This window comes from Danio rerio, chromosome 7 (genome assembly GCF_049306965.1).
Source record: "Danio rerio strain Tuebingen ecotype United States chromosome 7, GRCz12tu, whole genome shotgun sequence".
Lineage (NCBI taxonomy): Eukaryota > Metazoa > Chordata > Actinopteri > Cypriniformes > Danionidae > Danio > Danio rerio.
The window spans coordinates 2649847-2672500 of record NC_133182.1 but is presented as its reverse complement, the minus strand read 5'-3'; the positions used below and the strand labels follow the sequence as shown (position 1 = coordinate 2672500).

At 37.4% G+C, this 22654-nt stretch overlaps 1 protein-coding gene and 1 long non-coding RNA gene across 2 annotated transcripts in view; both read left to right on the top strand.

Moving 5' to 3' along the window:
- Nucleotides 1-753: 753 nt before the first annotated feature.
- The window catches only part of si:cabz01007807.1, a 67305-nt gene continuing 45404 nt past the window's right edge, over nucleotides 754-22654 (top strand). Inside the window, exons 1-6 of the mRNA XM_073907837.1 lie at nucleotides 754-825; nucleotides 14041-14082; nucleotides 14358-14405; nucleotides 17000-18034; nucleotides 20846-20923; nucleotides 21284-21346. Of these exons, the coding sequence (XP_073763938.1) occupies nucleotides 823-825; nucleotides 14041-14082; nucleotides 14358-14405; nucleotides 17000-18034; nucleotides 20846-20923; nucleotides 21284-21346 (1269 nt within the window). The 5' untranslated portion in view covers nucleotides 754-822. The remainder of the gene's footprint in view (nucleotides 826-14040; nucleotides 14083-14357; nucleotides 14406-16999; nucleotides 18035-20845; nucleotides 20924-21283; nucleotides 21347-22654) is intronic.
- LOC141375253 (uncharacterized) lies at nucleotides 2841-5137 on the top strand. Its single transcript, XR_012382981.1, has 4 exons — nucleotides 2841-3083; nucleotides 3208-3274; nucleotides 4497-4681; nucleotides 4846-5137. It is a non-coding gene; the product is annotated as an uncharacterized lncRNA (long non-coding RNA).

Below are 22654 nucleotides of genomic sequence, written 5' to 3'. Positions count from 1 at the left end.
TTTTATATTTATTTATTTTCTATTAATCTCTGTTGACAATTAATCTCTGTATGGGTCAACAATGTATATTTTAATCTGTTAAAATAAATAATATTTAACGACGAACATCACACTTTTGATGAAATAATTGAAAAACTAATTTATAAAATCTCTTGCATTATTATTATTTTCCTGTTCTCTAATTGCATTTACTAAAAGACTCAAGAAATATTTCATTAAAAACTTCAAAACATCAGTGACAAAAATGGCATGCACTTTTTAAATGTTTGTACAAAGAATATTTAAATATATATATATATATATATGTGTATTTATAGCCAATAATGGAAGTAAATGAAGTAGTCTTAAGTTTAAAGGTTAGAAAAAAATATAGATAAGTTGGTAGTTTACATCATAGACATTATAACGCTTTACTCTATGTATTAGCATAGCAGCTGAATTGTCACAACAGATTCATTCAATTACTATAGTATCGTTCAAAAACATTTCAGAGTTTCCTGTAAATCACCATTGTAATTATTTTATGTGGGCTCTTTCAGCATTTAAGAACAGAAGCATCAGTTCACCACGGCGCATCCATCACATCAACCCTGCCCTCATTTCCCAGCCAGTAGAGTAGAGTTTAAAGTAGAGTTGAATAGAGTTTATTAATGTGGCACCTGACCCACCTGAGCTCAGCAGGACAGGTAAGATCACATAGTTTCTCTGAGGAAACTCTCTCTGCAAACTAGTCCTGCGGTGTCTTCAAGTAACAAGTTTGGCGAGTGGTTTTGTAAGAGCCACAGGTTTCCAGTAAGACTCTCTCTTCACCTCACGGGCTTCATGGTAAGTGTGTTTTTATTCAATATGCGTCAGATGAGTGTTTTGAAGGACTTTTATTTAGTGCTGAGCTGCACAACGTGAACTAATCGCCTTTTATTGATAACGTTATCAACAGTGTTTACCAAAACATCGCGTATGTTAGCGTATCTGTGTAACGTTACGTAAGCTAGCCTGGGGTTGTAAACAAAGCGGAGAATTTGGAGATTTAATTCAGAAGGAATATATAGGATTTCTTTCTTTATTTTTTTTTTACCATGACTTCTTTTTGATTTACTTTTCTTCCAACAAATCCCAGATAGCAGGCAGTAATCTGCCCGAGCTCGGCTGCCCCTCGGCGCCTCCGGCTCCGACTCGGCATCGGCGAGTGTTATCCGGGCCGAGTGCGGCCCGCAGCTCGCTCGCGCACATGCGGTTGTGATGCGGCTGTAAAGCACTGGCCCGATTCCGGTCAACCATATCCTGGCCGCTTCTGGCAAGGACTCGGCTGATGGCAACCGATTAAGTTCTTATTTTATCTAGTAATCTGTTAGCTCCACGTTTAATGATAATTTGAGAAAGTATTAATGGTACGATAGCAAAAAAAAAAAAGAATATTTAGTGTGGATGGTCGCAATGTTTAGACGCAAACAAAACAATATTATTTATAAATAGATTATACATGTCATCTAGAGAAAAACTATGTAAAATTCGCTTATTTTTGAGATAGCACGCTCCTGTGCTGACTGTTTTTTTTTAAAGCAGAAGTTGGTTTCATAATAAACACATGCGTTACTAAATTCCTGATCCAAACTCCAATCCAGACGGTGGCGGTAATGCTCCAAAAAGCTGGTTGTCAACCACCATGGCACGAAGATCACAAGAAGAAAAGGGTTGGTTTTTCAAACATTTCACGTGGAGTCCGGTCAGAAAGGTAAGCTTTTTACTGCTTGTGTTCTGTATAATTAGCGAATTTAGAGCTTAAAACATTTCCACGGTGTTTGGTTGTAACAGCGTTTAGTAATTTAAAACAGTTTGATACGAAATGTAACTTGCTTTAAGACACACGACTGGAGCTAATGTATGCTAACGCTAACAGTTACAAACACGCCTGAAAGTTCCTTTTCCTTTTACACAATGTTAGATTGTAACGTGTGTAGTAACTGAAAACTATTTTAATTATTTTAAAGAAACATGAAACGAATTTGTGTGTATGCTAACTTTGCGTTAAAGAAAGTTTCTGTAGACGAATCCATTAATTAACATGACAAAACGTGTTTTTTTCCTGATTTAACATTACAAAGTACCGTGGATGTTGAAAAAATCATTGTACAGGCGTATACTTATCCAACAGTATTAATTCTGTGATTATGTGTAAATAAAAACTAATCGTTTTGGATTAATAAAATATTATTGTTTATCTTGTTTATGCAGTTAGTCACGAACATGATCGAAACTCGACTGTTTACTATTCTCTTTAAATTATCCGAGAGAAATATATTACTATGCACTTTAATTCATATGTGTTAGCCTATGTGAATCAATTATATCTTTTGTTCAAGCTGTAATGGTCAGTTAATGTAAAACTGAACGTCTTAAAGCAGATTTTGATGTTTTTTTTTTTTTTTATGTTATTGACAGTGATAAATTCTGATTTAAATGAATGGGTAACAATATTTGTTGGTTAAGTCTCATTGTTCTTGTTTAACAAAGGTTAGTGAGATCATTTTGCAGCACATCACGACCAAAGAAGTCAATGGCACACTCTTTTGAACGTGAATAGGCATGCTATAGTTGTGTGCTAAAAGTCCATTATAAGCTGTAAACTGCTGATACATTTTCAACATAGATTGGGCTTTTCAGACATTACATTACTAATTGCTTCACAAACAGCTGAAATGGTTTATTGTTATTGGCTATCATCATCAAACATTTTTCACAATGGTAGGTTAATCTTCATGGGTACAGAATAATGCATGTGCTTGACCATCTTACAAATCTATGTCTCAGATTCATAAGGCTGTCACTCTGCATGAATCTCCAAATAAATCTTGTGCAACCTTCTGTGTACTGATTATTTACACTATAGGTATTATATGCATTAATTAACTTTGATAGTATTTCAGGGTTTGAACTTTTCTTTACGGGAGGTTAACAACAATGTGATGTTTTATTATAGATGCATATGAGGAAGCTCGACTCAAACATCCACATGCAACTGTGATTTCTGACTGGTAGACAGATGAGGATGACGATCGCCTGTCATACATCTAAAGACAGAACAGGTTTGTTTGCAATTATTTTAAACACATACTGTCAACATTATGTCATTGATCTATTACAACCTGTGAGTTTTGCCCTGGCACTATACTAAAGTGATGTTTTGTTTTGTAAATGTATCTGATTAAGGGACAGTATAGACACATCTATACCGTGATGAAGAAAAATTACTTGGAACAAAGAGGCTGGATAAAAGGCAGGTATGAAGATTTCAGAAATCAATGCAGCACCACAAGTCACATCACCATCAATGACTATGGCAGAAATCTTAAGACCACCATCAAGATGCACAGATACTGTACATTCCAGTACACCAGGCGTGTCCAAACTACGGCCCGCGGGCCATCTGCGGCCCGCAAGGCTTTTTATAAATATCAATAGAATCTGGCCCGCTATACAAAAATGAACGTAATTCAATAAATAACCACCGGGTGTCGCTATTACATGCATTCAATTAAGCAGCAGTTCTTGTTATGATCTATCTATCTGTCTGTCTGTCTGTCTGTCTGTCTATCTACACACAGTTGAAGTCTGAATTATTAGCCCCTCATTGATTTATTTCTTCTTTTTTAAATATTTCCCAAATGATGTTTAACAGAGCAAGAACATTTTTACAGTATGTCTGATAATATTTTTTCTTTTGGAGAAAGACTTATGTTTTATTTCGGCTAGAATAAAAAGCGGTTTAATTTTTTTTATGAACCATTTTAAGGTCAAAATTATTAGCCCCTTAAGTCTTCAGAACAAACCATTGTTATAAAATAACTTGCCTAATTACTTTAACTTGACTAGTTAACTTGATTAACCTAGTTAAGCCTTTAAATGTCACTTTAAGCTGTATAGAAGTGTCTTAAAAATATCTAGTCAAATATTATTTACTGTCATCATGGCAAAGATAAAATAAATCAGTTATTAGAAATGAGTTACTAAAACTAATATGTTTAGAAATGTGTGGAAAAAATGTTTAACTCTCCGTTAAACAGAAATTGGGGAAAAAATAAACGGTGGCTAATAATTTAGGGGGGCTAACAATTCTGACTTCAACTGTATATATATATCATGTCATATCAGACATGTATATATGTCTGTGTGATGTATGTAAAATTTGGCCCGCGACAACGTTTGTTTTTTTGCATCTGGCCCTCGGCCCAAAAAGTTTGGACACTCCTGCAGTACACCTATAAACATTTACAGTCTTTGTTCTAGTGCAGTTTGAGATCAAGACAGAACTTATTGCATCTCGTGATGTTTTTGTAAGAATTGAAGACATCACTAAATTTGTTAAGGTTTAATGCAGCTAGAAAGTAAAGATCAACTAGAGAATATCAGCAGTGTCTAACCCACTGTTGTATTTACAGAAGTTGTATGAGAATAAGCTACAGGTTGATTTATACTAATCTGTTATTTTTCTTTTTTAGCACGACTGACTGAAGTTTTAAAATCATGCAACGTCATAAAGCAGCAGCTGGGCCTGATTCTCACAAAACCAAAACAGACGTGATGAAATTCCAGATGTAAACACATTTGACCTTCCTTTGGCCAATTGGATTTGGAAAAGCTTGAAAATCAACTAAAGGAGCAGCCCGAACAAATGAAGAAACTGGTAAGTTCAAGCTCTTGCTAATTTCAAAGTGTTTTAAGTTTATTTGTTTTTTTTATAGTTTTTTTTTTGCTTCGTAGGTAGCCTACTTTTTTCCTAATTTTTTCTTTTTTTTTTTACATTAGTACTTGTTCACTACTAATTATCTGTTTATCTTTTAATCACAGATGGAGTGAGGACAAATGTCCATACCACGCCACTGATAAAGAAGTGGAAAAATGCATTACAAGGTAGCTACAACTTGCCCCTGACAGGGATGGAGGAAGAAAGAAGAGAAAGCTAATGTGTCAAATGTCTACATCACTATTTTGTTTTAATTTTTAAACAACATTTTAAGTGTATTAGGATGTTCCCTGATACTTGAACAATTTGTTTCTTTCATTTGCATTTATATATATGTATATGTATATATATATATGTGTGTGTGTGTATATATGTATGGTATGTATGTATGTATGTGTGTGCGCCAAATTGTAAAGAAACATCTTGATACATTTTTAATAAACGTAATACAAATAATATTATGAATATAAAATTGCACAAGACGTGTATATATATGAAATTTATAATCATCTCACTCATGTCTTGCTGTTTGTGCAATTGATTTTGTTCTGCAATTATTTATATATATATATATATATATATATATATATATATATATATATATATATATATATATATATTTGTTTGTTTATTATTATTTTAATGTTTTATTAAAAAATGTTTCAAGATGTTTCTTCAGAATTCTGCAGTACTTTTTACAAGTTTGACTTGGATATTTTACGGATTGTCATTGGTATTTTTAAGATGTTTCTTGCTATATCTTAAATTGGTTTCTATATTTAGGTTTATATAAAATTTAGCTGTTTTTTACAAATTTTTAATTCAAGTCTATTGGGAAAACAGGGTTGTTTTAAAAAACATCTGTGTTTGTGTGTAATTTTTAGATTTTTTTGTTTAAATCTTTCTGTGTGTCTTTATTGTGTTGTTTTATTGTTGTTTTTATATTGATATTCTTGTGCACTACAAAATTATTTATAAAATTTTAGTACTATTTTTTTCATGCAATCAATAAACGTTTAACATTTATTTATTTTGTCATTTGTCTTGATTATTTTCGTTACAGAATATGTATGCAGTTTGCACTTTATTCAAAGGTTAAACGCAGTGCTTACACTTTGTGTTTACATTATAGCCTGTGTTTGCTGTTATATAAATTCAAATGGTTGTAATACCATATATCAAGTACCAATGTAATACCAAAAGGTTTTATAAGGTGTATAAATACGGAGTTGCGCCAGCTCCGGGCCGCAGCGCACATTACCCTCGCGCCGATTCCGGCGCGGATGCGCAGCGTCGGCTCGCTTACGGCCGCCGCATCTGGCCCGCTTGATTCGGGCCGGAATCGGGCAGTGAGTCCACAGGCATCCGGCCCGAGTCCGGCAGCCGAAGTTGGGCCGAGGGGTTAGTCTCCGGCAGGCGACAATCTAGCCGGAACTGGCCCGAGTATATTTTGCTATCTGGGATAACGTATATTAATTTTACTACTTGTCTTCCTTGTAACACTCTTAGCTAGCTGCCTGCTTGAAGAAATACTATAATGGATAGTAAATGCTAGTGTTTTTGTAACATATATGTATAGTGTCCCTGCTGAAAAATCCAGGTTAAACCAGCCTAGGATGGTTGGCTAGTTTTAGCTGGTCGACCAGCCTGGTTTTAGAGGGGTTTGAGCCTGGTTTTAGCTAGTCAGGCTGAGAGATGACCAGCTAAAACCATCTTGACCAGCCTAGTCAGGCTGAAAGCCCAGCCAAAACCAGCTATGTCCATCTTAAACCAGGATGGTCAAGTTCATTTTAGCTGGTCACTTTCCAGCCTGACCAGCTAGGACCAGGCTGGAAATGGCTGGAAACCAGCCTGGAAGTGGCCAAAACCCCTCTAAAACCAGGCTGGTTTTAACCAGCCAACCATCCTAGGCTGGTTTACGCTGGATTTTTCAGCAGGGGTATTACTGTGTATATTATATCAACTGTGAATGCTCTAGGAAGCTTTTAAATTATAGTGACGATCAGTATATAGTTTTTACCACAGCAAGTGGTGTATTTTGTAGGCTATACGTTAATATAGACTACATTTGTAGTAAATTACTATTGCCTAGTTTGTTTATATTACTATAGTTGTAATAAACTACACTATTGGCTAGTTTGTTTATATTAGCCTAACCACAGTATGTACTTTAGCTTGTAGTAAATACTATGAAAAGTACTAGATTTTACTATAAATTAGTCTGCTACAGTATTTTGTTTTTTGTGTGGGAGTATTTCCTCAGATGATGACAGTGAGTGAAATGGATCTGCTGTGTTGCATGTGTGATATTCATCAGTCGCCTACTCTAGTGTCAAGTTGAATGTTTGTTGGAGTTAATTATAGCCTTCAATAATGGCCACTTATCTGTGTAATGGGCTTTTGTCGTCATCAGTGTCTGCGTTTTGGGTTGTGCTCGTCATGCTTACGTTGCTGAAATATTCAGACTTTTCATCATGATCGAGCGATAAAGCGCTGGTTTTAGTTTGTCATTGTCATCTAAATCATAGTTCATTCATAATCTGAGGACTGCTCTTGCTTTGTGAGTCTCTTTGGAATCATTTTGTATTTAATGCACACTTAAACAAATGATTTTGCTGCTTTTCAAAGCACTTAGAATGAGCTGAAACGACACCTTTCTGGAGTTTTCTTAGGGGAAATTTATTTGTTTTATATTTGATCCTCTTAAATTTGTTAACTTAATCAATCTGTGTTGGGACAACATGAAGGGATTGTGTGCATTTTTTTCAGTGTAGTATTTTTCAAACAAAGCTATATATAAAACAGCGATACTTTGCTTCTTATCAGATTCGAGTGAATGTGGGGAGGAAATGAAAGTTTTGAATTGTGCTGTATTTCAATACTTATCTTTACTTTTACTTAAAGCAACATTGCTAATTCGGGGTTTACCATTTTTATGATAAAAAAAATCAATATTATAATTTTATATATATTATTAGTTGTATCACCAGATTCCATTGATCATCAAAATCAATTAAATTTAATTAAATTCAACTCTGACTCATTCTGATTACGCAGCCCTTTAAACATTTCTGCAGACCGTAAAATACGTTTTAGGAACTACTGTTTTTTTGGGGGGGGTTTTCTGGCTACACAGGCTGCTGTGTACTTTTTTCAGATCTTAAATTTTTCTCGCGAGTGCCATTCGAACCTGCTGTTCTCACCTAAATCCACCAGAGGCTGTTGTTGACTGATTGACTAACCCAGAGGTTTTCAAACTTTTTAATCTCAGGGACCACCAGATATGATGATTAATTGCGGGGGACCCCTTTCCCTAAAGTTTAAAGGCATTTATGTATTTCAAGTATAAAAATGTAAAATAAGATTCTTTATAACGTAAAGACACTATAGTTCATATTTCACAGGCATGCAAAATGGTATTGTTTTTAAAACTATTTATTTTATTAGCTGGCAACTCACTATAGCCAAAAATTATTCTCAATTTTTATATATATAAAAAAAAAAACAAGGAAATATTTACTTGAACTGAACTAGAGAGCTTTTCTAAATAAGGCACTGCTAGATGAAAAGTTAAACCTGGAAACTTGTAACATTTGTAATTTCTGTTTTTTTTTTTTCCCCTGTCTTGTATTTATTGAAAACTGCAAAATATTTACATTGAACTTATGCGTCTGCTTACTGTGTTGTCTGACAAAGGCACACAATCTACCTTTCGTGCCGCTTCCTCTCCAAATAACTCTTTGACGAAGTCTTTGGTAGCTGGTAATAACAATGCTTCGCCAACTGTGCGGCTTCTTAGCACACGCAATGTGGAGTGATGCCAAATAAGACGCTTTTAAACACCTCTCAGGGACTGATGCTTGCTGCCGAAAAATACCAGCCTGCTGGGCCAAACACAGCTCCTGATGTTTGTAATAGTCAGTCGATTTTTCTGCCTCATTTGGGATGTTTCTGCTGTAGATGCTTGAGCTTGGATGGTTTCATGCATTCATTAAAGAAAATCTCTTGACAAAGAACACACTGAGGTCTATCGACTCCCTGCATTAACATGCAGGTAAAACCAAACGCAATGTAAGATTTGTCATATTTTCTGTTTTTTGCCTTAACGCTCACCAAGTCAGATTTGCATGGACTGCTTGTGGAGCAGGATTCTTTAAAAATCTTTCCATCATCTGAACTGCACCTACAGCCGCTAATTGCTCCATTCAACTGTATGCAAAATCTTAGAGAGCGTAAAGGATTTTGGGATAAACACATTACAATTAAGTAGAAACTTATATAAATCATAAAACTATATATAGATTAATAATTTATAGACATTAATAATTTTAGGATTTGAAAAAAATATCTCATTAAAATAATTTTTTGTTTCTGCCAAGTTTTTCGCGGACCCCCTTAGCACTCTCTTGCGGCCCACCAGGGGTCCGCAGACCCCATTTTGAAAACCCCTAGACCAGGGGTCACCAACCTTTTGGAAACCGAGAGCTACTTCTTGGGTACCGATTAGTATGAAGGGCTACCAGTTATTAAATAACACATTTTTTTTAATTTACTTTTAATCATATGTTATTATTAATAATTAATAATATTCATCTATGTGAAGACATTGATCATGTTGATGATTTCTCACAGTAGTTGTCAACAATGATTTAACAAGTTAGATAAATATCAATATGCAACACTTTAATTGTCTGAAATTGTTTTGAAAGTTTTTTTAATATATAACTTAAAGTATTTTTCAAATTTACACCAATGCAAGTGTGATTTAAAAAGAATACCTATAAAAATAAATATTAGATGCAGCTTACTCATATGTGGTGCTATGGTGAGCTTTTTTTTAGATCAGGCCAGTGGGCAACTTATGTGAACCTGGCGGGCTACCCCAAGGGCACCATGTTGGTGACCCCTGCCCTAGGCTAACCAACCAACTGATAACCTCACCCTCACCCTCCCTCTTCCCTAAACCTAACCGTTCGTTCATTAATTTTGTTTTCGGCTTAGTCCCTATTATTAATCCGGGGTCACCACAGCGGAATGAATCGCCAACTTATCCAGCACATGTTTTAAGCAGTGGATGTCCTTCCAGCTGCAACCCATCTCTGGGAAACATCCATACACACTCATTCACACTCATACACTACCGACAATTTAGCTTACTGTATTTTCCCCAGCCAGGCCAGGCTAATCGCCCGGGGGGCTGAGCAGTGAGGCTGAAATCATGTCACGTGTCCACTGTCAGGCTAGTAGCTCGCAGTGCGTCACGCAAACCCCGCCCCCAGACTATCCCACGAATCAAAAGTCACACAACCCGCCTACTTCAGCGGGAATCAGGCAGATAAAGCAAACCATCACATCATCACGAAACCATTCAAATAAAGCACAAGTGTTAAACTCAGTTCCTAAAGGGCCGCAGCTCTGCACAGTTTAGTTCCAACCCTAATTAAACACACCTGATCAAACTAATTGAGTCCTTCAGGCTTGTTTGAAACCTTTAGGTAAGTGTGTTGGAGCAAGGTTGGAACTAAACTGTGCAGGACTTAGGCCCTCCAGGAATCGAGTTTGACACCCCTGAAATAAAGACATCCGAAACAAACAAATGAGCCGTTACTGTTCAGCATGACATGACATGTCTATACGCACAGGCCTGTGTGTTCTCATTCAACATAGTCATTTACTCGCCGACTGACTGTTGGCATCGAAATCCAGTGGTCTTGCCACTAACGGAGGGACCCAGCGCAGTGAGCGCACCCATCCATAATATAAAACCACAGAAATTCTCCGTTAATAAAGACAGAAAAAATGAAAAGAAAAAAGAAAAAGTATTTTATAACATCCTCGTTTAGATAGACGCCGTCAAACATTCAGCCTAAATGCTCTGGAGAGAACTGAAACATTAATTTTTCGCTATAGGCAATATGACACTTAATAGGTGATTCCCCTTTATTTAAGGATATTTAAGGAAAGTGTTACGTATTTCAGCACATAAGAGCAAGTAATAAAATATAGCCTGTGTTTCGTTGCACTCAGCAGCTTTTCTCTAATAAAGCTCCTCATGTATTTAAGAAAAAAAGATAGAAAAAAGGTCGCCTTTCTACTTTCACTCACCGAGAAAATGCTCTGTTTGCATGATTTGTTTATTATCATCGTATCCAAATACTTAATAAATAATATTTCAAACCTTCTTCGGTGTTTATTGTTTTTAAAAAATCTTTTTTTTTTCAGAGAGGCCTTTGTAAAATGAAAGTTTAATATGGCTTTAAAACGGTTTGATTTATGCAGGCTGTTGTATATACCTAAATTGGTTTAGCTTTTGTTAGTTTTATATTGTTTTTTATTATATTATTGCGATTTTTATTATATCCGATATTTGTAATTCTTTAAATTATTTCAATAGCTTAGGCCAGTGGTTCTCAAACTTTTTTCATCAAGTACCACCTCAGAAAAAAATTGTCTCTCCAAGTACCACCAAAAATAAGCAGTATTGAAATACAGTAGCGTAGTAGGCCCAGTAAAGCAGCTACAACTCTGCACAGTTAAAACAACGTAGCAGATTACCTCAGAAATATAGGCTATATTCATAAATAGCATATTATATGCATAATTTTTGATAAATTTTAAATATATGTAGCATGTACATGACATATTTCGTTTCTCCGCGTATCACTAGAAGGAAGCCTGCGTACCACTTGTGGTACACGTACCACAGTTTGAGAACCACTGGCTTAGGCTATTGTATGAAGATATGACACGAAATTTGTAAAGTTTCATGTCTTTCTGTTGTGTTCATATTGTGTATTATCTCCTAAAGAAATAAAAAGAAAAAAGCCGCGCGGCATCAACAGAGCTGTGGAGGGAGCGCTCTTTTGCTCAGTCTCACACACATACAGGCATTTAAATGCGCACAAACACACCTTTTAAACTTGACAAAAACTCTCGAAAACCTTTACTGTCTGCTGTGCGTTTAATATGGTAAAGATTATTATGCGTTATTGAAGCATCAAGGAGGACGCAACAAAGAAAAGTCACTTATACAATAAAACTACTTTATTATTTTATGCTACAGCCTTACATTTAAAAGGGAAACATAAGAGCGATTATAAGCTAAAAGACCCTCGTCTATAAGGCTAGATGTTTTCTTTCCCTTATTTATTTATTTGTTTGGTGCATACTCGTGTGTGATCGGAAAACTGTGTCCGCACTCCGCCTCTCCGTTTACTCCGCGCCAGTTGGCCCTCTTTGGCCCAAGGTATTCGGCGGGAAAAAGGCTGGCCGCTGGCCCTAAGAAAGCCCCGATTTGGCCCGATTAGGCCCCGGAAGTGACAGTGGAAACGCGACTGGCCCTGGCTCGCTCGCTTTAGGTGCGATAGTGGAAATGCGGCTATTGCTGAACAGCCACCCGGCAATGAGACTGACTCCAACAATGATGAGAGAGAACCCGGCATGTTTGATGGCGAAACTGCCCAGCTGTTCAATTCAGACACAGAAGATGAGGACTTTGCTGGATTTGTGGGAGAAAACTGATTAAAAAAATAATGTGAGTGTATTGGTAAATAATACAATAAAGTTCAACTAAACTACAGTAACTGTTTTGCTTCCATTACCTTTTTTTTTAGACTGTATGTTTTAGCTTGCGCCTTAGAATACAGTGCACCTTATGTATGGGTTAAGTACAGAAATAGACCCCGTAATTGAGACTGCGTCTTATAATCCGGTGCGCCATATAGTGCAGAAAATACAGTACCCAATTCACCTGTACCGCATGTCTTTGGGCTGTGGGGGAAACCGGAGCACCCGGAGGAAACCCACGAGAACGCGGGGAGAACATGCAAACTCCACACACAAACGCCAACTGACCCAGCCGAGGCTCAAACCAGGGACCTTCTTGCTGTGAGGCGACAACACTACCTACTGTGCCACTGCGTCGCCTAAACACAACCAATCCGCTTGTTAAGTGGTGACATGTTGGTGACATATGCTGTTTCCGGGTCCAAGCCACCATTCACTTGCGTTGAGAAATTCGTTTATGATCACTTTTTCTTCATATCACACATTAAGATTAATTTACATAAAGTCATAGTGCACACAACAATCTCTGGGCGTGCTGCATAACAAATACCAAAATTTTAACAATTTATAAAAAAATGAATCACTTTCTGGCAATCGGATATTAGGCATGGACATATATATTGCGATCGAGATTTTCGAAAGTATTAAATCGCTTTGTGAACGTTTATTATTACCATTTCATGAGTCTCCCCATTCAGTTGAATAGAGCTCTTAGACCCGGAAGCCGCTCCGCGTGACGTCACACTTAACAAACGGATAGCATTTTAAAAGGCATCGACTGACCCGCCCACCCCTTCCCTAAACCCAACCACAGTATTTTAAAAAGCAATCCAGAAAAAGAAAAGCCTCCTGATTTTTACCATGCTTTCAGATTTTACCACGTTCTCACCCTGTTATTTACTTGCTTATTTTATTTTTTGTTTTTGTCTCGCCTGCTTACCCGCTTTAAACATAAAATACAGCCATACGTAAATGGCTACCTAATTTGTGGTCTCCAGAACATGTATATAGGGCAGGGCTACGATTTCAGAATGAGCCTGAGTTGATTAAATTCTTTTATAATTCAATTTACAGCAATTAATAGCCCAATATTTAATTTAATTCATTTTTATTTTTCTAGCACAATGTAGATTGTGTAGAAGCAGCTTAACATAGCAGTTCTAGTAACGTCCAGATTTCAGAGTGTGGTTTACATTTATAGTAAATTTATAACAATAGTCTAAATTCCCGACCTCTGAAAAGGTCCATGTGCTTACTGTAATCATAACAATTAATTATGCATAATTACATACAACTAACCTGCATTCAAACTTTAACCATGTGAAAAGTACATAGTTAATTAGCATTGCACAATAGTTGAATGAATAGTGACACTAAAAAGGACACCTCAAGATAACCTAAATTTATTTAACTACATTACAAAAATAAAAAAAAAGGCATTAGATTAACAGTAAAACTATAAACAGTTGAAAACAGATGGATGGACTTGCATTAATGCCCACTTTCAGTTTTAAAGGTACAAATATAGATGTTTACATGGCAAAAAAATGATGTTTTTTGTCTTGTTTCTTGTCTTAATTTCTTTATTATCTCCCCCCAGTTGTCTACAGAACAAGCCAGAAATTCTTGGACATCAATTATTAAAACTATCATTTAAAAATGTGTTAAAATAATTCAAGTGTTTAATAATGAGTAATGTTGTGATCTAATCTCTTGTTTGTTGTGTCTGTCAGGATGGTGAATCGCTGTTTGCCGTCTCAGGTTTCATGATGGAGGTCAGCTTCTGGTTTTAGATCATCATATAATTATTCATGTGCATTTAAAAGTGAAGCTTAAAGTCAATTTTACACACAGCTCATTTAGATATGTACATTTTTTTCCATATAGATACCACAGTTTCATGACAGTTTACTATTTACTATAATAGCTGTCAACTTACTACTAGCAGTGTACTATACTAAATAGCAACTACTTCACATTTTACCACACTGCTAGCTAATTCACATCAATTCTTCAGTCTGAACTCGTGTGTTGTTTTTCTCTCCTCTAGAATGGGATCAGCAGCAGCTCCTGGAATCCTTTCTGCTCAAAACCACAGGTATCAATAGACAATGAACTTTTATATAGAAATTAAAGGCACAATATGAAGTTTTATTTAAATCTCCAATAACCTCAAGAACAGCGTTATATACTTTCTGGCTTGCGTCAAAATTCATGCTATTCACTAGAGATCTCCCAATCAAGTTTTTTTTGCCCTCGAGTCTGATTCATTTGATTTTGAGTATCTGTTGATAACCAATCCGATACTTCTATAATACTTAAAAAGAATAAAGAAGAGCACCTTACCTCTTTCAATCCCATATTTTCAAGTCCTAATTGAGAGGTAACGTCCAATTTTGACTGAGTCTGAAACTGCGTGACTGGGCCTGATTTCCGATCACATGATTGGATCTGGACATCCCTACTATTCACTATAGTATCTGCCTGTTATTATGACGTGAACTATTCATTAGTAGTTATCCAATAGGATTTTATTCATGCATTCCTAATTCTGCCCAATACATAAAACCCAACTACTACCTTACTAAGTATTAATAGCAGCTAATTAGTAGTTTATTAAGTTAATAGAGTGAATTGTGACCCAGACTAAAGTGTCACCGATTTTTATGCATAAAGTTTGTAAGAACGTTTACATGCAGAGAAATTAGCAATTTTACTATGTGTTCAGAAAAATGCACATTAAAACATATGCGCACAACTGAGTAGGATTAACTTTTTATTCGATATGAAACAATGCACATACCCTCCGATGATAACAAACAAATTCACTCAGTATGAGCATTAACAAAGTGATTAGTTGTTATAAGAGATCATGTGATGATAAAAGTTTGTGTAAATGGACAAACCAGCAGACTGAGCACACTGCAGCTCTGCACAAGACTTTTGGCCAGCGGAGAAATTAAAATGGTCGTGCCCAACTGAGTCTGGTTCCCTCAAGGTTTTTTTTCTTCACTCCCATCAGGTGAAGTTTTTTTTCCCTCTCCCCTGTCACCACTGCCTCGCATGATTCAGGATTGGTAGAGCTATGCATCGATGAATTTGCTCTTCGGTGTTTGAACTCTCAGTAATGATTAAATCACACTGAACTGAGCTAAACTGAACTGAACTGAACTTAAACACTAAAAACTGAACTACCCTGTTCCAGTTACTATGACCATTTATGTGAAGCTGCTTTGACACAATCTACATTGTAAAAGCGCTATACAAATAAAGCTGAATTGAATTGAATTGAACTGTAGAACATCTGCAATGTTGCTTCGATTATTCTAAAACATCTGAACTCTCTCAGTATTAGTGTTATTATCAATGACCTCCAGAACTGTCCAGAGCGTCTGTGCTCCGCGTCTTCAAACGCCATCACACGTTCATTGTGTGTCGGCATTTGTCTTCTAGGGCACAAGTAAAATAAAGAAAAGACTCAGCGTCTCCTACCACAGCAAATTCTGTTCTTACTGTAGATATTTGGTGCCAGTTAATCAGGAAGTGACGATTTTGTTACTTTGACTCTTTGGCTGCTTCATTCACACGTCTTTTTCGAGATATTTCAGTTAATTCGCATCTTGGATGGAAACAGCATAGATATATACATTAGATGTCGCCTACCCTGTTGTTGTCTGGAAGGAATGCGTCAATAGAGCCGCCATGTTGGAACAGGGTAGCACTCCTTTGAAATGAATGCGGGACCAAGGTTCAGTGGAGGACTGTGGCCATCCAAAGCCAGAGATATACACATATACACATATATCTGTGATCGGGAGTTTTCCTGGATGTTAGTATGCAATTTTATAATTTTACATCACTTTTCTACATTGATGGATCAGTGACCGCACGGGCATTCCTGACAAAAAGCTTGTGTTTGTGTGTACAGAAATGTACTATCCACCCTCCCTGTTAAATTTGATCTAATCATGTCCTGAAACACAGCTCCTCTCCTGCTTTCACTTCTCATACTGACGGAGGAAGCGACTCGTTTGGGAATGAATCTCCGTTATGAACGACTCGTTCACTAGCCGACAATAATACACGTTTCTGGCAGCGCAGCATCTCGTTGTCATATTTCTTTTGCATTGTTTGCTGATTTTATTCAACAAAACTAGCATAATCCGAGTGGCGAGTTGGTGCTGCTTTGCCGTATGGTGATTGCAGTAAGAGTCTGTATTATCATCAATTACATTATTAGCACAAGAGTTCAGAACATTCAAAAACAGAAAAACTTAACCTTACCTATGAAATGTTCTGCCTTTGTGCTTTGTTTTCTTTGTTTGCTCGTTACTACACCCGTAGACAGCGCTAAAGTCCCGCATCTTCACATAATAACACTGTCTTGACTAGTGCGGTTGAATGACGTTTGTCCTGGGAGCACTGTACCAATGTGGCGGCGCTATTGACGCATGCTCAGGGTCCCTATACGATATCTAGTGTATATATCTATGTGGAAACACAGCTAGTGTCAGGCTGTCAGAGTTTTATCATTTATTGAATAAAACAACAGCAAAACAAACACAATCATTGGATTAAAAAGTGTAATAAACATTTAATATAAAGGAGCCCAATGTTACAACAACCCAACATTTAGGGTGTAAACTCAATTTTCTGTGCATAGTTGTAAAAATCTTACATCTTGTATTTCAGGACTACAGTGTAACAGCTGATGTGGAGAATAATGTGTTTCCTAACATGAACAGTTTTACCGCAGTAAATCAAAGCAACGGCGTTCATAAGACGGCTTCATTTTCAGACATCGATCCTTTTCCAGCTCCAGACTGGATTTTTTCTCCGCCTGATTTCTATAAAGACAGCACACCTGATGCGTTTCAGACCACACCAGTGTCGGACAGTTGGCCTGAAGAAATAGACATCTTCAAGCCTTACAAAGAAAAGGTTGACAATGCTCCGGCCAATCAGATCACAGAATCTTCGCCGTTGTCCAATCGGAACACAGAATCCTTGTTCTCATCCAATCAGAACACAGAATCCTCATCTTTGCTGAATCGCAACACATATTCCACATCCTCGCCCAATCAGAACACAGAATCCTTGTTCTCATCCAATCAGAACACTGAATCCTCATTCTTGATGAATCGCGACACACAGTCCTCATCTTCGCCCAATCAGAACACAGATTCCTTGTTCTCATCCAATCAGAACACACAATCCACATTTTCGCCCTTGTCCAATCAGAACATAATTTCCTCATCTTCGTCCAATCATAATAGAAAATCCTTGTCCTCAACTAACCAGAGCACAGAATCATCATCCAATCAGAACACACAATTCTCGTCCAATCAGAGGGATCCGCTCCTGGAATTCATTCTCTCCAGACAGAAGAAATTTCAAGCCCCGCCCACTTTCACGTCACCATGCGATTCATCGTTTCCTCAAGAAGCGTCTACAAACAGGGACAGTTTCTTTGAGGCGCCGCACATTTCTGACCAGAACTCCACGTCTGATGATGTCTTCAAGACGCCGTCGTCCACCGCAGGAACCAGCGACGCAGACCTGAGGGTGTTTGACCCTCTGTTTGAGCCCCAGAGTGAAGTTCAGTCCATTCAGAAGAGCAGTTTAGAGGCACTGCTCATCAACGCATCCAGAGGTCTGACGGATGGAGGTGTTCAGGGTACGGCAGGAGGGGAAACACCTTCCGCATACACCTCCAGTGGAGAAACGGTGAGGACACACTCGCATCACACACCTCAGGAACAGCTGATCAGGGCTTTCTAGATCATAGTTAATACCATAGTCTGTCAATCCATCTGTCAATATGTACTTTGAATGGGTAGATGGGTTGGGTGGATGTTACATGGATGGATGGGTTGGGGCGATGATAGATGTGTGAATGATGGATGGATGTATAATAAATAGGTGGTTGAGTGGATGGAAGGGGCGAGTGGTGGATGGGTGGACGAATGATGGGTGGATGATGGATGGATGTATATTGAATGTGTGGTTGAGTGGATGGATGGGTGGACGAATGATGGATGGATGAGCTGGGTGGATGATGGCTGAATTGATGAGTAGATTGATGAATGAATGATGGATGGGGTAAGTGGGTGTATGATAGATGAGTAGATGATGAAGGGGTCAATTTATTGGACGATGGATGGATGGGTGAATGGTGGATGGAAGAATGATTGATTGGTGGATTGATGGATGGATGAATGGTGGATGGGGTGGGTCGGTGTATGATAGATGGGTAGATGATGAATGAGTGGTTAAGTGGAAATGGTTGCATGGGTGATTGGGATGGATTGATGAATGAATGATAGATGGGGTGGGTGGATAAATAGTTAGATAATGGATGGTTGAGTGGATGATGGATGGGATGGGTGAGATAAGTGATGAATGATGGATTGATGGATGGATGGGCTGGGTGGATGATAGATTGATGGGTGGATTGTTGAATGAATGATGGATAGGGTGATTGGGTGTTTAATGGATGGGTGGTTGAGTGAATGATGGATAGATGGGTGATTGGATAGGTGGATGGTGGATTGATGGATGGGGTGGGTGGATGATAAATGTGTAGATGATGGATGGATAGATGCGTAGATGATGGATGAGTGATTGAGTGGATGGATGGATGGGTGATTGGGATGGGTGAATGGTGGATGGATGGATTGATGGAGTGGGTGGATGATAAATGGGTAGATGATGGACGGATGGATGCGTAGATGATGGATGAGTGATTGAGTGGATGGATGGATGGATGGGTTATTATGAATGGGTGAATGGTGGATGGATGGATGAATAAATTGATGGTTGAGTGAATGAGGGATGGGAAGGGTGAGGTGAGTGATGAATGATGGATGGATGGGTGATTATGATAGGTGGATGGTGGATTGTGAATGGTGGATGGATGGATGATGGATGGGTGGTTGAGTGAATGAGGGATGGTGAGGTGAGTGGTGAATGAGTGGTCAATGGATGAATGAATGATGGATGGATGTGTGATTATGATAGGTGGATGGTGGATTTTGAAAGGGTTAATGGTGGATGGATGGATGGATGGATGGGTGGTTGAGTGAATGAGGGATGGAAAGGGTGAGGTGAGTGGTGAATGAGTGGTCAATGGATGAATGAATGATGGATGGATGTGTGATTATGATAGGTGGATGGTGGATTTTGAAAGGGTTAATGGTGGATGGATGGATGGATGGGTGGTTGAGTGAATGAGGGATGGAAAGGGTGAGGTGAGTGGTGAATGAGTGGTCAATGGATGAATGAATGATGGATGGATGTGTGATTATGATAGGTGGATGGTGGATTTTGAAAGGGTTAATGGTGGATGGATGGATGGATGGATGGATGGGTGGTTGAGTGAATGAGGGATGGAAAGGGTGAGGTGAGTGGTGAATGAGTGGTCAATGGATGAATGAATGATGGATGGATGTGTGATTATGATAGGTGGATGGTGGATTTTGAAAGGGTTAATGGTGGATGGATGGATGGATGGATGGATGGGTGGTTGAGTGAATGAGGGATGGAAAGGGTGAGGTGAGTGGTGAATGAGTGGTCAATAGATGAATGAATGATGGATGGATGTGTGATTATGATAGGTGGATGGTGGATTTTGAAAGGGTTAATGGTGGATGGATGGATGGATGGGTGGTTGAGTGAATGAGGGATGGAAAGGGTGAGGTGAGTGGTGAATGAGTGGTCAATAGATGAATGAATGATGGATGGATGTGTGATTATGATAGGTGGATGGTGGATTTTGAAAGGGTTAATAGTGGATGGAAGGGTGGTTGAGTGGATGAGGGATGGGAAGGGTGAGGTGAGTGGTCAATGAATGAATGATGGATGGATGGGCTGGGTGGATGACAGATTGATGGGTGGATTGTTGGATGAATGATGGATAGGGTATCTGTGATTGGGATAGGTGGATGGTGGATAATGCATGGTGGATGGATGGGGTGGGTGGCTGGATAAATGATGGATGGCATGGGTGAGGTGAGTGGTGAATGAATGAATGATGGATGGATGGGCTGGGTGGATGACAGATTGATGGGCGGATTGTTGGATGAATGATGGATAGGGTGGGTGGGTGTATGATGGATTGCTGGTTGAGTGGATGATGGATAGATTGGTGGATGGATGGGTTTGGTAGATGATAGATAGGATGTGTGGGATAAGTGGTGGATGAATGAATGAGTGGTTGGGTGGATAGATGATTGGTTGGATGAATGGGTGGATGATGGATTAATGGTGGATTGGGGAAGTGGATAAATGAATGGATGTTAAGATGAGTGGTTGAATTGATAGGTGGATGATGCATGGGTTGAGGATAGGTGAGATGACGGATGGATGATTGAATGGGAGGATGAGTAGTAGGATGAATGGGTGGATAGGTGAATGCTGGCTAGGTGGATGAATGAATGGATGAATAGGCTCTCAGTGGATGTTTTGATGGGGTTGTGTGTGTTGTGTTTCTCAGCAGTGAGTGTGTGTTTCATTGTCTTGTTGTTGTTGTTGTTGTAGACGTTCAGGAGGCGTCCACCAGTACCTGCTCCTCGCAGAAAATCCCTGAAGAGTCTCCTGCCTCCACCTGAAGCACAGGTACAGACACACCACTGCAGACCTCAGATCAGGAGGAGCAACATTCATCATTCCTTCATTTATTCAGATTATTATCATCATCTCATGTCTCCTTTATGACTATAATAACGTTGCAGACAATATAATTAAGACCTAAAAACATTTCAGTTTAAAAGCCGGTGATTTGGCAATGCACAGTGGAACGAGTCGGTCCAGTTTCCCTCAGTGAATGTTGTTTCTGCCAGGCGATACTGTGTGTTTAATGTGCAGTAAATACTCCCCACATTCACCATTTCACATTCATGTCTCATTCATCTGTGTGAAATGTTTGTTTTTCTCGTCACGCTGCTGCTGATGAATAGTGCGGTTGTGTTTTGACAGGTCTCCACAGCTGTGATTGAGGACGATCTGAGGGTTTATGAGGACGTTCTTCTCACCGGGCAGGTTTGTTGGCCGCATTCCTCATTTCTCTGCCTCTTTATACTGCTGCAAAACTCTTTTTTTGTGTGGGTTTTTTCATAATAGCATCGTAATTACTATAAATATTTTGTATGCATATATTATTTGTTAATTTTTAATTCATGTATTATTTTACCTAAACATACATAATAATATTTTAAATATTGATTTTGATTATGAAAATAAATAAATAAATAAATAAATAAATAAATAAATAAATAAATATACAGTTATATATATACAGTTGAAGTCAAAATTATTAGCCCCCCTTTGAATATTTTTCTCTCTTTCTAAATATTTCCCAAATTATGTTTAACAGAGCAATTAAATGTTCACAGTATGTCTGATGATATTTTTTCTTCTGGAGAAAGTCTTTTTTTTATTTCGACTAAAATAAAAGTAGTTTGCATTTTTTTAACACCATTTTAAGGACAAAATTATTAGTCCCTTTTAGGCAAATTTTTTTCTCGATAGTCTACAAACCAAACCATCGTTATGCAATAACTTGCCTAATTACCCTAACCTGCCTAGTTAACCTTATTACCCTAGTGAAGCCTTTAAATGTCACTTTAAGCTGTATAGAAGTGTCTTGAAGAATATATAGTCTAATATTATTTACTGTCATCATGGCAAAGAGAAAATAAATCATTTCAAATTTATTAAATCAAGTTATTAGAGATGATTTATTAAAACTATTAAGATTAGAAATGTGTTGAAGAAATCTGCTCTCTGTTAAACAGAAAACGGGGAAAAAAATAAACAAGATGGCTATTATTTCTAACTTCAACTGTGTATATATATATATATATATATATATATATATATATATATATATATATATATATATATATATATATATATATATATATATATATATATATATATATATATATATATATATATATATATATATGTATTACAAATTTGGAAATTAAACTATTAAAGGAATAAATGTATAAATAATAATATAAAAAATAAAATAAATTAATTAATTATAATTTAAATTAATTAATGAATTTATTTTATTATTATTTTGTATTATTATATTATTTATTTATTCCTTTAACAGTTAATTAACAGTTAATTAATTAATTAATGCTTAAAATTGTAGATGAAGAGTTCAGATGCAAAAACCTCTAAGTGCCGTCTGAAATTTTCATCAGAGATGAACATTTTTCTCAGCCTCCTTTGTTTATGTTGAAATATTTTACTTAAATACCAAGTAAAAGACTTCTTCTTTGCAATAAAAGTGCTATTACTGAACATACACACAGGAGCCTGATATAAAAACTC